This window comes from Takifugu flavidus, chromosome 8 (genome assembly GCF_003711565.1).
Source record: "Takifugu flavidus isolate HTHZ2018 chromosome 8, ASM371156v2, whole genome shotgun sequence".
NCBI classification, from domain to species: domain Eukaryota; kingdom Metazoa; phylum Chordata; class Actinopteri; order Tetraodontiformes; family Tetraodontidae; genus Takifugu; species Takifugu flavidus.
Genome location: NC_079527.1, coordinates 984511 through 999948, shown reverse-complemented (window position 1 = coordinate 999948; position 15438 = coordinate 984511). Strand labels below are relative to the sequence as shown.

At 52.6% G+C, this 15438-nt stretch overlaps 2 protein-coding genes across 3 annotated transcripts; one reads left to right on the top strand and one right to left on the bottom strand.

Moving 5' to 3' along the window:
* Positions 1-152: 152 nt before the first annotated feature.
* Positions 153-3051, bottom strand: tspan31 (tetraspanin 31). Of its 2 annotated transcripts, none has more exons than XM_057041282.1 (6): positions 2798-3051; positions 1886-2053; positions 1725-1805; positions 1495-1635; positions 1300-1410; positions 153-1195 (listed from the first exon to the last, which is right to left on the bottom strand). In XM_057041282.1, the coding sequence occupies exons 1-6, from the start codon at positions 2858-2860 to the stop codon at positions 1121-1123; spliced, it is 639 nt and encodes a 212-aa protein (XP_056897262.1). In that variant the 5' UTR covers positions 2861-3051; the 3' UTR covers positions 153-1120. The 2 variants fall into 2 exon arrangements, with proteins under 2 accessions (XP_056897262.1, XP_056897263.1); XM_057041283.1 differs by lacking the exon at positions 2798-3051 and adding an exon at positions 2154-2172.
* A 3005-nt stretch (positions 3052-6056) lies between these two features.
* On the top strand, positions 6057-15388 carry agap2 (ArfGAP with GTPase domain, ankyrin repeat and PH domain 2). Its single transcript, XM_057041225.1, is given in 20 exon segments — positions 6057-7500; positions 7503-7913; positions 9282-9340; positions 9784-9871; positions 9942-10027; positions 10118-10253; positions 10835-10969; positions 11044-11162; positions 11529-11675; positions 11789-11863; positions 11959-12063; positions 12153-12321; positions 12403-12510; positions 12591-12725; positions 12852-12911; positions 13059-13210; positions 13573-13663; positions 13780-14002; positions 14245-14524; positions 14607-15388. Coding segments are annotated over 20 exon segments (3354 nt in total). The 5' UTR covers positions 6057-6932; the 3' UTR covers positions 14814-15388.
* Positions 15389-15438: the final 50 nt, after the last annotated feature.

Sequence of the window (15438 nt, the reverse complement as noted above, 5' to 3'; positions counted from 1 at the left end):
GAGTCCACCCTGGGGCAACAGTGGTGTGAGAGCCCCCACACACCACTGAAGCCCTCCTGCCCTTTGACCCCAGAGGACTGAGCTCACTGCTGCCACCAGGCGGCGATCACTGGGAACTGCACTTATCTTCAACAAACAGACGGCAAAGCGGACCGGGTCCAATTCCAGGTTTTATTATTTGGAAAAATTAAGTCTCAAAAATTCAAGGAACATTTTGAAGTGCACATGATTCCATAATGACCTGAAACTTACAAGCACGGCATAACAACGGTGAAGATGCGTCCAAAATCATCATTGTCGTCATCAGCCAGTCGACAGGATTAAATAAGACATTTAGTTGCTGTTAAGTTAAGGACAGGAACACGTCTAAAAAGGAAATTAATCAAACATCATCGGTCATAAATAAACACTGCTGCAACCACTGCAAAGGAATTAAAGGAAAACACGGTTTCACAACACCATAAAAGCATCACTGGACGAGGAACTCCGGCCAAAGTTCTTCCACTCAGACACACCCGACGCTGCGCTTCACAATCACCAACCGTGACCTTGGGTGGACCCGGAGAGTGTCCCGACCAGAGGGTCCACCATGGGACGCGGGACTGAAGCGGGTCGGCTCAGTTCATAAATACGTGAACACTAACGACCATTTAAGCTAAAATCTAGTCTTGCTAATCCTGCTAAATGTGGAGAACATCTATGTACGGGGGAACTAATTTACAAGACGAGTCCAGATGGTGGACTGGACCGGTGCCAGCCCAGAGAGATGAGTATATTTAACAGCGGAGAGGGAAAATGTGGAGGCATCTGAGAAGGTCACCAAAGAAGGTCACAGGCCGCCATCGGGAACCACCTGGAACTCAAAATCAAGGAGAGGCTGATCCACCTGGGGGGGGAGGGGGGGCGGACATTGGGTCCCTTCATACTCGAGCACCTGGGGGTTCCAGCTGGAGCTCCGTGGGTCCCTCGGCAGGTTCAGCTCAGGTGTGTTGGTCAGGTGCTACATGGGCTCGTCCTCTGTGTGAGTGTGGTTCTACAGACCAACATCTATGGGGTGTGTGTGTGTGTGTTTGTGTACGTGTGTGTGTGTAGAAGCAGGTACAGTGCTGCAGGACGAGGACTATAGGAACGCACTGGGGTTTGCTCGGGGGTCCTTCTGGTTCCTGTAGCGCACGGCGAGCCACACCCCCAAGATCTACAGAGACAAAGGACAGTGAAGCTTAAGGAACCTTTGAGGGGCTCCTCACCTGGAGCCAGCAGGGGGCCCTCACCTGGCCAGCTCCGGGGCCACACACTCACCTCCGTGAAGCTGAAGAAGAGGCCCACACCTCCCAGGATCTTCAGGGCTTCTGTTGCATGAGTCAGCATCTTGTCTCCACAGGTGAAACAGTGACCTTCCTTTTTACAGGCCTGCAGTCAAACAGAGGGAGCAGGTGAGTGTGAGGCCCCGCCCCCCTACCCCCTTCCTGGGGTCAGCTCAGGTGTCTCACTCACAGCGGTGCAGCTCTGGACGTCCTGAGCGAACTGGATCTGGCTGCTGGTGGTGTTGAGCAGGCCGCAGCAGTCCAGCTGGTTCTCCAGGTTGATCTTGGTGTTGTTGACCAGCATCCCCCAGGCCGACTTCAGCAGCGTCTCCTGAACATCACACACACACACACACACACACACACGCGCCCTGCTCAGCTCCTGCTGCTTCACAAACACCTGTCCAGCCAGACGCTCACCTGCTGCCCACGGTTCATGGCCAGACAAGAACAGGAAATCCCAAACTGGAAGAGAAACACGATGAAGAGGATGACCATGTACTGAGAGCAGGAGTCAAAGGAATAACGGGAGCGAAGGAGCGCCGGCCGCCAGGGCGCCGCGCCGGAGGCAGGAAGGATACGAAGAACAGCATGACTTGGTGGTGGTGCAACGCCCCGAAGAGGCCCACGATGGCGATGAGCAGCAGGAAGACGCCCACTGCGATCACACCGCCGATGATGTGGATGCTGGACACCAAGCCGAAGCCCTTCCCCCACGCCGCTATGCCGATGAGCAGCAGGCCGACCAGCTGAGAAGCAGAGGCAGGAAGTCAAGCAGAGTCACGTGACACCGCACAGCATCCACGCACGGTCAACACCACGTGACACAGCCCAGCCCCGCGTGTTTACCTGCAGGTAAATGTGTTGACGTCAGCCCCTGAACAGGGTGGTTGTGGTCACACGGATAACAGGCCCCCTCCTGAACCCCGCGCAACACCTGTGTACCTGTGCGCCCACGTGACTCCGCCGCGGCTGAGACTGAGGAAATGGCCCGTTGTTTACGTCACGCGCACGTAAGAGCGAAGCATCATGAGACTCGCGGCTTTGTTGACGGAGTCGAACGACCCTAACGTGATGTTCAGTGGCCGCATTCCTCAGACAAGGAGCCACGGAGGAGCTAATGTGGGCTAATGCGAGCCTCAACATCTGCTGAAGGAGCACGCACACATGCACGCGCGCACACAAAATCGCTGAAAACAAGATAACAGCCCTATCAGCAACCGTTCACCTCCGGCTAACGCTAGCTCAAGCTAAAGGGCTAGCTTAGCCTACAGGGAGACAACGCTTCTATGTCAGAGGCTCTTTAGCTACAACACTGGGTGTTTTACTCAGGGACACACACAAGTCATACCGGCACCCATCCTCCGCCTGAAGCCGATGCTGGTGGAGCAGAACACGGTTTCATTAGGCATCATTCCTTCCTCGAACCTCCTAGAAGCTAGTTGGCCCGAGCCAGCCAGCGGCTAGCACGGCCGTCCGGCAGACACACTCACCATGTAAACCACATTGAGGGAACACAGCGCATTCTTGGAGCAGGTGAAGCCTCCACAGACCATGTTCAGGGCAGCCGTGGAACGGGATGCAGAGACGGACTTCCTCAGAACCAGAACCCCGGCGCTCTTCCTCCACAGCAGAGGGCGTGGCTAATGACGTTAGCGCCGAACGTGACGTAGGCGCTGACCTGGATCAGAGTCCAAAAGCCACTGTTGCTTTCCCGTGTTCGCCACGCACGAGCACTGCTCACCTCTGTCCCTTTAGGTTTTATTCCCTTCTTAGTTAGAGGTTACTTGAGTACAGCCGGTCAGTGGTGCACCCAGGATGTTAGAGGGGCCGGGGCAGGCCCCTCCTCGCCCCCCCCCCCCCCCAACTTTTTCCTACTTATTTATTTTAGCCTTTTAGGCATTTATTTACATGTTTATCCAAGCACCATTTTGTCTGCTTTAATCTGCCAGGGCCTGGTCCTGACGCTTGGCTGCCCCCACCTGCAGGAAGGGCTGTGTGGTCATGGGCGCCGGCTCGGACCGTTTCAGCAGCTCTGCTGGGTGTCTGTTTAACTGTGAGAGAGCAGCGGTGTAAAAAAGGAAGTGCATCATTCAGTTAACCTGCAGAGGAAACCGAAGCGATCTGTTAGGAGATGACGCTGCGGTCTGGAGAGAGAGAGAGAGAGAGAGAGCGAGAGAGACCCTGCTCAGATGTCACTTTCTTCTTCTGCTTCTCAGCTCGACTTGCCGAAGAAGCCGTCAGAAGGTCCAATGGGCTGAAGTGAAAACCCTGGAGGACTTTCTGAAGGATCCATGTGTCAGCATGAACAACAGCAGCAAACCGGCAAACTCCGCGGCCATCAAAGCAGAGATCAAGAGGCACGAATCCCTCCAGAACACCATCAACCGGCTGTCCAGGCAGCTGGAGAGGGTCCCAGACCAGCAGCTGCGCTCAGGCCTGAAGGTCTACCTGCACAGCATACAAGGTGAGCACATGGCTCGTTTCCCTGTAGACAAGGTGAGGACAGTGAGGATGAGGAGCCACACACCAGAAGGTCGACAGGTTCCATCAACAGAGAGAATGTGAAGAGCTCTGCTTTCACTGTTTGGGTGCACTTTATGCTCCAGAGTTTGAGGGCTGGTAGAACCTCTCTGTCAGGGGCCTCCTGGACACCAGTGGTGGGATCCCTAAGCAGCGATCGCCATGGCAGCAGGCTGAGACGAGCCGTGCGGCTCACTTCCTGTCTGCCAATCTGCAGCCTGCCTCAAAGCCACTTCCTTTTACACAAACACACGTTCATGCAAGGCAGACTCGTCGTTTCCTTATTTCCCAGCATTCTTTGGGTGTCGTCTGTTTGAGCATTACAGTAGATGTTCAACGTACGCAATGTAGCACCCAAAGCATCTGGCAGAAGAGGTTACACACCATCCACTAGCCACGCTCTCTTTATGGCTGTTAGCGCTAGCTATCTGCTGCAAGATGAGACTAGCTGTGTTAGCGAGCATGAGCAATGAGATTGTTATCGTTAGCATGATAATACTTCAGTCACTTTCAATACAGAGTTTCTGCCCAGCTACAGTAATTTTGAGTTAGCATCTGTTATCTTTAGTTAGCCGTAATTAGCATAGTCCTAGCCTGATGTTGTTTCGCTCGGTTCACATCTGGTTTGTACGACTGCAACATGGTGGATGGATGGATGATAGACGGGTGGGTGGATGGATGATAGACAGGTGGATGGATGGATGATAGACGGGTGGATTGATGGATGATGGATGGATGATAGACAGGTGGGTGGATGGATGGATGATAGACAGGTGCATGGATGTATGATGGATGGATGATAGACGGGTGGATGGATGGATGGATGATAGACGGGTGGATGGATGGATGGATGATAGATGGATGGATGGATGATAGATGGATGGATAGATGATAGACGGGTGGATGGATGATGGATGGATGGATGGGTCGATGGATGGATGGATGGATGGATGATAGATGGATGGATGGATGGGTGGATGATAGATGGGTGGATGGATGGATGATAGACAGGTGGATGGATGGATGATAGACGGGTGGATGGATGGATAAATGATAGACGGGTGGATGGATGATGGATAGATGGATGGATGGATGGATGGATGATGGATGGATGGATGATAGACGGATGGATGTATGGGTGGATGATAGATGGGTGGATGGATGGATGGATGATAGATGGATGGATGATAGACAGGTGGATGGATGGGTGATGGATGATAGATGGATGGATGATGGATGGATGGATGGATGATGGATGATAGACGGGTGGATGGATGAATGGATGGATGGATGATGGATGGATGGATGATAGACGGGTGGATGGATGGATGGATGGATGGATGATGGATGGATGGATGATGGATGGATGCTGGGTCATGTGACCCTCCTGGACGGGCTGTTATATAAAACCATGTGTGGACACGTGTTCCCACATGGGGACACGTGTCCCTCTGGTTTGTGGACGCTTTGCTGCCGACCTTCAGACCACTTAACATTCATGGTGTCACTGTTGCCCCTCACTGAGGGGAGGAGGGGGCGGGGCTCAGCAGGTGGACGCTCGGCTCACCTTCATCAGATGATGGGGGACTGCAAGTGGTGCATTGTGGGTAAATCATCCTGTCCTCTGCCATTAATATTGTAAAAAGACTGTGAGGGACATGATGTCATCAGTTCAGCTGGTTCATTGATGACCAATAATCACGTTCATGCTGTCAATCCACACACACACACACACACACACACACACACACACACACACACACACACACACACACACACACGTACACATGCAGAAAGGAGAAGAAGCAGCAGGAGGTGATGATGATGATGATGATGATGATTGTGAGCCTGGAAGATTGTAACACCTTAGCAACAAACAAGCCAAACCTCCAAATGAGGAGGAGCCTCTCTCTCTCTCTCTCTCTCTCTCTCACACACACACACACACACACACACACACACACACACACACACACACACACACGTACACATGCAGAAAGGAGAAGAAGCAGCAGGAGGTGATGATGATGATGATGATGATGATTGTGAGCCTGGAAGATTGTAACACCTTAGCAACAAACAAGCCAAACCTCCAAATGAGGAGGAGCCTCTCTCTCTCTCTCTCTCTCTCTCTCACACACACACACCACACACACACACACACAAACACACAGATCAATGGTGAAAACACGAGATGGGGACCATGCGTCCTGCTTCCTCCTTCCATGCTTCCTAAGTGGCTCTGCCCGCCTCCTTCTCCGTCTCCTCCAGCTTGTGTGTTGCCGCCGCCGCCCCCTGACAGGCGGCGAGCTGGAGGGAGGGGCTGGACTTGGAAAGGCTGAGCCATAAAGAGCAGGAACCTTGCAGAGGCGGAGGGCGAGAGGAGGGGGGTGGGAGCTAGCAGAGGGATGAGGAGAAGCTGCTCCTCCCGGTTTGACTGGAACGCTCAGGCTCCAAGGGAGGGACAGGGACAGCGGAGGTGCCAGCCGCCGTGTGTGCGTTAGTGCGTGTGAGCGTAAACCTGAACCTTTGTGAACACGCCTCTCACTGCCTCTGTCGTCACGCACGCCGCTGGGATGGCTGGACGCGCCCTGACGCGCTCCCGCACCGCTGGTCTCCCGCCCGCGTCCTTCCCGCGCGTCTCCTTGAGGCTGCTGCGCTCTTTGGACGGGCGCTGCTGTTGACACACGTGTGCTCGGACTGCGCGCAGCCTCGGGCGCTGCTCGCCGGTGACACCGGTGAATTTCCAATCAGGCTACCTTCAGCTGCCGGATGACGTGTGATGCAGCCGTGGCCAAGACGACGGATTGAACGACACTTCCGACGGTGATGCCGGTGAAACGAGGAAATCATTAGCATCTGACAGCATGATGAAGGCTGGCTGGCTGCATACGTGTGCACGGCACGCTTCTAACTGATTATTTCCAGGGAACAAAAGCAGCGATGGGACTCCACCGACAGTCTGCCAAACACAGAGACGTGAGGCTCCGTGACTGAAATCCAAATCAAACAAAGGGATTCGGGGGACGATGAAGATAGGGGCCCCTCTGCGGCTGCACCTTCAGGGAGGGAAACTCGAGCTGTCCGATTTCAGACGTTAACTTCATGTCTGCCTTCAAGCCCGACCACATGAGCGGCGGCGGCGGCGGCACCCTGCAGCAGCGCACCACCTACCTCATCTCCCTCACCCTGGTCAAAGTCGAGGCAGTGGAGGAGAGTGGAGGGGAGGCCAAGAAGGAGGAGGGCCAGCCGGGCGAGGAGACAAGAGCCGAGCCGGACCTGCGGAAACCGCAGAGGCTCACAGAAACTGACGGCGAGAGACGACGCCTGAGTCCAGGAAAAGACCAGAGATCCGCCCCCGGTCAGGCTCAGGACGCCTTCCCAGACCCACCGCCATGCAACCTCACCATTGCTGCACCTGCCGAGAGACTTCAGAAGACAAAGTCTGCAGATCTGACGTCGCCATCGGCATCTACAACACCTCCGGAGCCCAGCCGGACCCCCACCAGGACCAGCCTTCCGATCCGCCCACTGGGACAGCGTCCGGTGAGTTTGCTGAAGTCTCACAGCAGCGTGACCACCCGTGGCCGTGATTCCAGGGAGGGCAGAGACCGCAGCCCGACCTCCGCTCAGAGCCTGGACCGTAAGGACTGCCGCATGCCGGCACGCTCGCCGGCCCCTGTAGGGCTTCGTGGGCAGAGGCCAGCAGACCCGGCGGATGGAGGGAGCTGCAGGATGACATTCCCTGTGTACCACAGCAGGACATTGGTGGGGCGGTGATGAGGGACATTCCCAGGAAGGAGAGACTGAAGACAGGTTCAGCCTCTCTCCCTGCGCCCAGCCAGGCCATTAAACCGGCGGCGCGCAAAGGCAAGAGCCGCACGCTGGACAACAGCGACCTAAACAGTTTGTCTGAGGAGATGGGCCTGGCCCGAGAGGCCCAGCAGGCCCAGCAGGCTCAGCGGGGCTCTGCCAAAGACCGGAAGATGCTGAAGTTCATCAGTGGTATATTCACCAAAACGTCAGCAGCAGCCACTTCCACAGCTCCTCCTGTCCACATTCAGCGGGACTCCAGTGAGGAGGAAGGTAGGGCTCCACAAACACACCAGCACCTCCGTCACATCCGCGACACCCAGTCTAGAGGCCAGACCGAGGGTGGTGACCCTCTCCAGGATTTAGAGATGTGTCTGTGGTTGTTGTGGAGACAGCTCCTCTCACGGTAGGAGAATCGCTGTAAATGTACAGTCCTCACCCACAATCAGAGGTCCTCACCTCACAGTAGGACAGTTAAAGGCAGGACGTTAAAGGAGGACAACAGGAGCCGTCCGCACTGCTGCTCCACACACACACACGTACACACACAAAGACACACACACAGGGACAAACGCACACACCTCCTTCCTCTGTTTCTGTCACTCTGTTTCATCCAACTCTTCCTATAGAAGCACAGGCAGCACCAGTCCTACTGGTTTCCATGGCAACACTTCCTTCTGCCCTCTGTCTGTATTCTTGTACCTGCAACATATTGAGTCCCAAAGTCCACATTCTACTAGCAAAGTAAGGACATTTTGTATGGTCCTCACAACTTTAAAGAGGGTTAAAGTCTGGATTTAGGTCAGGGTCAGGGGTCCTCACAAAGATAGAAGTAAAAGGATGGGTGCATGTGTGTGTGCAGGAGGTTTCTTGTGGTAATGATAAAGACGAAGAAGATGATGATGTTGATGATATTGATGATGATGATGGTGATTTTGTGGTGATGATGATGAAGATAATGATGAAGATGATGGTGATGATGAAGATGAAGAAGATGATATTGATGATGATGATTTTGTGATGATGATAAAGATGATGAAAAACATGAAGAAGATGATGATGATTTGATGATGATGGAGATGATGGTGATAATGATGATTAAGAAGATGATGATGATGATGATGGTGATGATGACAAAGATGATAATGATGGTGATGGTGATTTTGTGATGATGGTGGTGATGGTGATGATGATGATGGTGATGGTTATGATGATGATGGTGATGGCTATAATGATGGTTATGATGATGATGGTGATGTGATGATGATCATGGTTATGATGATGATGATGGTTAGGATGATGATGGTGATTTGATGATGATGGTTATGATGATGATGGTTATGGTGATGATGATGTGATGATGATGATGGTTATGATGGTGATGGTGATGATGATGATGGTGATGTGATGATGGTGATGTGATGATGATGATGATAATGATAGTTATGATGATGATGTGATGGTGATGATGATGGTGATGATGATGGTTATGGTGATGATGATGTTATGATGACGGTTATGATGATGATGGTGATGGTGATGATGATGAGGAGGAGGAGGAGAGGGAGAAGGAGGAGGCAGGATGTAGTTTGGATGATTTCATCATGTTTCTGACTGATTGTTGTCTCCGTCTCTCTCCAGTAAATCTTGCCAACAGCCAGGAGTGGAGCCTGAGCAGATCCATCCCAGAGCTCAAACTGGTGAGACATGAGACTGAGAACATCCCATAATGTCAATATCACAGACACAGAGCATAGAGCTCAATGACCTCCATCATTCTGAAAAGGAAGAACCTGGAACAACCCGGAGCTACACTCTGAGCTCCAGAGACAGCTCTTTGAGTTCTACTCTGAGGGCTTCGACAGACGGGGTTGTGTCTTCACAAATCCTGTTCAATCAAAGGACAGAGGTCAAACATCTCTGAAGACCAGGTCCCTCAGACATATGACTGTACACAGCCTCAATAGGGCACTAAAAAACTGGCATTTGAATTTATCGCCAAGAGGTTTTTAACTATCACAAACAGCGTAGGGCTTCCGGACCGAAGAAGAGACCAGACAACAACACTGACGTTACACCAACAACCACTGTCAACACCATCACACACCTACATAAGGTCACGCTGTTGTCCTCCCTCCCCCAGGGCATTCTGGGAAATCTGAAGAGTGGAAAGTCGGCACTGGTGAACAAATACATCACAGGCAGTTATGTCGCCCTGGAGAAGCCTGATGGTGAGAAGAAACAAGTGCTCCTTCACAACGTTTCACATGTTCTTCTGCTAATGACGCGTGTTGTTGTCAGGAGGACGGTACAAAAAGGAAGTTCTGGTGGATGGGCAAAGTCACCTGTTACTGATCCGAGAAGAGTCCGGCTCGCCAGACGCACAGGCACGTGTGTGTGTGTGTTTACGTGTGTGTTGTTTCATTGTGGTTGTCTGGGATGCTAACCTGCTAACAGCGGCGTGTGTTCCTCTGCAGTTCTGCAGCTGGGTGGATGCAGTGATCCTGGTCTTCAGCCTGGAGAACGAGGCCAGTTTCCAGGAGCTCTATCAGTTCTACAGCCAGCTGAGTTCGCAGCGTACCGACGTCCCCGTCATTGTCGTCGGCACTCAGGGTCAGCAGATGAAGCAGCTTGAGGTGGTAGAGAGCAGGGCTGGACCCGGTCCTATGAGGGTCCGAATCAAGCAGGGTATTGTGTCCTATCAGGTAGAAACCTGCTCGTCCAGAACCACCTGGTAGGACCAACGACCCTGCTCATAGGACTGTAAACACCCCCGTTTGGGGAGGGTTAAACATTCATGTCCTATTATAAAACCGGTCAGGCGACCAGTCGTTCAGTGGTCGGACTCATTCGGAGTTCTGTCTGGCTTGTGTTCTAAGTGTTGGTGATGCGTTCTCAGGGCTGTTCTGGGTGTGCACCAGAACCGCCTCAAGACAAAAGACATCGGGGCAGCAGTGGAGAACCTCATAGAACTGTTCTGACTGTTCTCCAGCTGTCTGCAGCCAGAACCAGATCCAGGTTCCTCTACTGATGTTGCCTCTTCTGGGTTTCCTCCTCTGTGCTAGCAGATGTTTCCTGTCATCTGTTGAGGGTTACGGGCTGGTGTCATGTTCCTCGACATCTGGGTCCAGATTTGGGGGGATGAACTTGATCGGGAGGTATCGATCCCTGACAGGAAGTGTGTTTGTCTCCAGATAAAATCAGCAGCACCAACCCGCGAGTGATTGATGACCAGCGGGCCAGGCAGCTGTGCGTTGACGTGCGCCACTCACTCTTTTATGAGACCTGCGCCACCTACGGCTTCAACGTGGACCGGGTCTTCTCAGAGGGTGGGTGCACTGGAGCAGGTCCATCATTGCTGATCACCTGATCAACGACCGACTGAGACCTTTATGTTTTCCAGCTGCCCAGAAGATTGTAGCTCAGAGGAGGCACGTGGCGCTGCAGGCCTGCAAATCTCTTCCCAACTCTCCCAGTCACTCTGGAGGATCCACACCTGGATCTGCGTCCTTCTCTGGACAGGTAGCGCGGATGCACCAAACACTTTTTTTGCCTCCTGTCCAAATCTTCTGGTGCAGGACATGGAGCTCCTCAGAGGGTTCTCCTCGTGAATGTTAACAGGGCTGATGAGAACTTCTCTGGGCCATTAAACATGCATGATTCTGTTCATCCATCAAAGTCAAATGTAATTTTAAACCACATCCATCTAATCATCTCACATTCTTTGCGTTCCTCACATTCTACATTGTCCTGGATGGTGATGATGATGATGATGACAGAAAGGTTGTCAGTCACCCAGCAGATTTTCATCTGTCAGCATGTTCTCTCTCCTCCCATGCTTCACCTCTCATCTCCCCCTGCTGCCTCCACCGCGGCCACACCTCTCAGGCCAGTAACGGTTTGAGTTACACCTGCTCGCTGCCCTCCACCCCCGTGGTGTCTCACAGAGAGCTACGGGTGGCTCAGAGCGAGGCGGGGGGCAGCCTCACTTCCCGTTCTCTGAAGAACATCCCCAGACGGCCCTCCCTCTTCAAGGTCAGCTGTTTCCACCCCTGTCTCACATCCCTCTCTCTGCCTCTCTCCATCACACCTCCACTCGATTCCTTCTGCTGCTGCTGGTCAACACTCTGCTGTTGGGTTTATTGCAGAACCGGGACTCAGAGAAGAAGGCTGCTGAGGGTAAAGGAGACCCGAGCGCCATGCGAGGCGTTCCCATCAAACAGGTTTGTTTAAAAACCAGCAACTCCATCTTCTCTGAGATGTTCGTGATGCTTTCCTGTGTCCTCTGGGTTCACTCCTGGTTTGGCTTCTTCAACAGAGCATCCTGTGGAAGCGGAGCGGCAGCTCTCTGAATAAAGAGTGGAAGAAGAAGTACGTCACCCTGTCGAACAATGGCACCCTGTCGTACCACTCCAGCTCTAACGTAAGGACGCTCCTGCCAATGTCCTCCTGGGTGTTCATCCCTTGGGTGGATGAGCGATCATCTGACGGAAGTCTTGTGGCTGCTTTTAGGATTACATGCAGAACATCCACGGGAAGGAAATGGACCTGCTGCGGGTGACCGTTAAGGTTCCAGGGAAACGTCCTCCCAGAGCTGTGACCCCCGCTGGCCCCTCGCCGGTGCCTACAGGGTCAGGACCCGGCGTTAATGGACTTGCGGCTGCTGACGGCACCACTGCAGGTGCAAGACTGGTGGACCTAACTGGACCTACCTCAGTTGTAGGGTTGCGTATCAGTTTGACCTCTCCTGTCTCCCCATCAGTGCCTCAGGTGTGTCTGGCCACGCCCTCTGTTTCGGACAAGCGACCCGGAGCCGAGCGGGGTCTTCAGCGCTGCCCGTCCTCGCTGTCCACCAAAGCGCAAAGTGTCGGTACGTAAATGCCAAACTTCTGCCACTCTGAACCTGCACCCAGAGATCTGCATCACACCTTTGTTCCTGCCGAATGTCAGATGCCCTCGAAGGGGCAGCTGCTTCTCTCTCCAGTAAAGACCCCAACCAGTGCTCCCCCATGAGCGACAGGAAGAAGAACAGGAGGAAGAAGAGCATGAACCAGAAAGGAGACGCAGCAGCTGGGCAGGCTGAAGGTGCGTCTCCATCTCCGCTGAGCTGACTGCACGCTGTGTTTAACACCTTTGGCTAACAACTGACTGAAGATCCTTCTGTCTTCTCAACTCTTGTCTGTCTTCTTCTTTGCTTGTCTCGCTCTGCAGCCAAACGCAAAATGTGGAAATTAAAGAGCTTTGGTAGCTTGAGAAACATTAATAAGACAGGTAACAGTGAGGAAGAGCTGTTTCTGTTATCATCTTCATCACTCCTCTCTTCTTTTGCTTTCTGCTCTCCATCCCTCACACTCATTAGCTGTTTTTGAACTCCCGCAAACCTCATTTGACTTTGTTCTCCTCTATTATCCCTCACAGATGAAGAGAATGCCGACTTCATCATCGTGTCTTTCACTGGACAGACCTGGCACTTCGAGGCCCAGACTCTGGAGGAAAGAGATTCGTGGGTGTCGGCCATAGAGAGCCAGATCCTGGCCAGCCTCCAGTCCTGCGAGAGCGGCAGAAACAAGGTGGGTTCCTCAAATTCAAACCACCCAGTCAGCTTCTCAATGCAAGCAGCAAGAAGGAAGGTCTCACGGGTACCTTCAAGAGCGCCATCTAGGTGACTGGAAGGATCTTATTTATTTAGGCTGGTAGGTTTGAAGCTGCAGCCTAAACTCATTCAAGAAGAGGACAATTCTAGGAACTAGTACCGGTTCTAGGAACTGTGGGCTTGTTCTACTGGTTCCCAACAGTTTGAAACATATTGTAAGTCCAAGTCTCCTCACTGTGTGTGTGTGTGTGTGTGTGGTGTGTGTGTGTGTGTGGTGTGTGTGTGTGTGTGTGTGTGTGTGTGTGTGTGTGTGTGTGTGTGTGTGTGTGTGTGCTCCAGGCTCGGCGTAGCAGTCAGAGTGAAGCTGTTGCCCTTCAGGCCATCCGTAACACCAAAGGCAACAGTCTGTGTGTGGACTGTGAAGCACCGAGTGAGTTGTGACTGTGGGCACCTTTATCCTCGTCGGTTCTCCCATCTCTAGGCAGCATTGTTGCTGCTGGGACTTTACGTTTGTAATAATTCCGCTTACTCTGATCGACCCTGCAGATCCTACTTGGGCCAGTCTCAACTTGGGTGCGCTGATCTGCATCGAGTGTTCGGGGATCCATCGGAATCTGGGGACTCACCTGTCCCGCGTTCGCTCGCTGGACCTGGATGACTGGCCTGGAGAACTGACCCAAGTCCTGGCTGCCATCGGAAACCACATGGCCAACAGTATCTGGGAGAGCTGCACCCAGGGCAGGACTAAACCCGTGCCGAGTTCCACCCGGTGGGTCAGCTTCTCTCCTCCATCTCTGGACATATTTACTCAGAACATCACCGCACCTAACAAGCCCAGGTTCTAGTAGAAAGGAACAGTTCTGGAGCGTATGGTGCACATGTTGGGGTCACATCCAGGCCGTCAGAACTTGCAGAGACATTGTTTTGGGAGAGTTTTGTGCAGCTGGGCGGTTAAAATCATTTAACGGTGTCTGAGATTCTAACAGGTTCCTGCTTGTGTCTGCTCTCCAGAGAGGAAAGGGAGTCCTGGATCCGGGCCAAGTATGAACAACGGGAGTTTGTGGCTCCCCTCCAGCTGTCCCCGAGTGCCCAGCTCTCAGAGGACGGAATGCCTGCATGGCTGCTGTGTGCGGTGACAGACAGGGATCTGCCCAGATTACTGCTGCTCCTGGCCCACAGCACCAAGGATCAGATCAACGGCACCCAGCCCGGGGCCCCCTCACTGCCTCGCACGGCCCTGCATGCTGCCTGTCAGCTGGGAGACGTGGTCATGACCCAACTGCTCATTTGGGTGGGTTCAGTTCCATGCTCAGTCAGTCAGGGTTGATCTTGTGAGCACGGCCGTGTAAAGAGGGTTTGTCATTTCTCCACAGTACGGAATCGATGTCAGAGCTAAAGATCACCAGGGTCAAACGGCCATGAGGATAGCAAGAAAATCAGCTAGCAGAGGCTGCGTGGATATTCTGCTCCAGCATGATTGTCCCAGCGAGACCTCCCCACCCACCACCACGCCGGTTCTCTCTCGTCGGTCCAGCACGGCCAGCCTGGGTCGCACCAGCTCCAGAAAGCGCGTTCCCTAGACGACTCTCTGAAGACTGAACCACGTCAGTCACCTCAAAAGCAATATTCCTTCGGTTGTTTGAGACATATTGCTGGAATCATCATTGAGCTCGTTTTGAATGAAGTAGAAGTTTGTAGTCCTCTGTGGTTTTCTGTTCACCCCTTGCAGAAGTGCAATAATAAAAGCAACAAGCGGCTGGTTGGAGGCTGATCCGACCGCTCCTCCACCATGTTCCCTTCAATCAATTGGAAGTCCAATCAATCTGCTTAGACTAGACGTAGCAAAGGTTTTCAATGTGAAATATGTCAGTATTCCTCTCACAGATGTGTCATTTAATATCCTGTCAATGTTGCTATACTACATATTACTGTTCAACTGTAACCGCGACACAACCGAAAGACTCATTTTTGTAAATGATTTTTACTGGTCGTTTTGGGAATATTGTCACGTTTTTTTTTTTTTTTCATTGTCCTTGTTCAGAAGCATCAAACGCAGGAAGCAGCGTCCCAGTGGCGTCTGAAGAGCTGCAGGTTACATCACACAACATGTGGGAAATGAGTATTGAAACAAAATAAACTTTTTTATTCAACGTCATCCAGCTCGTCTGCTTGTTTTATAACTTCTTGATCTGACTTACGGTTTTG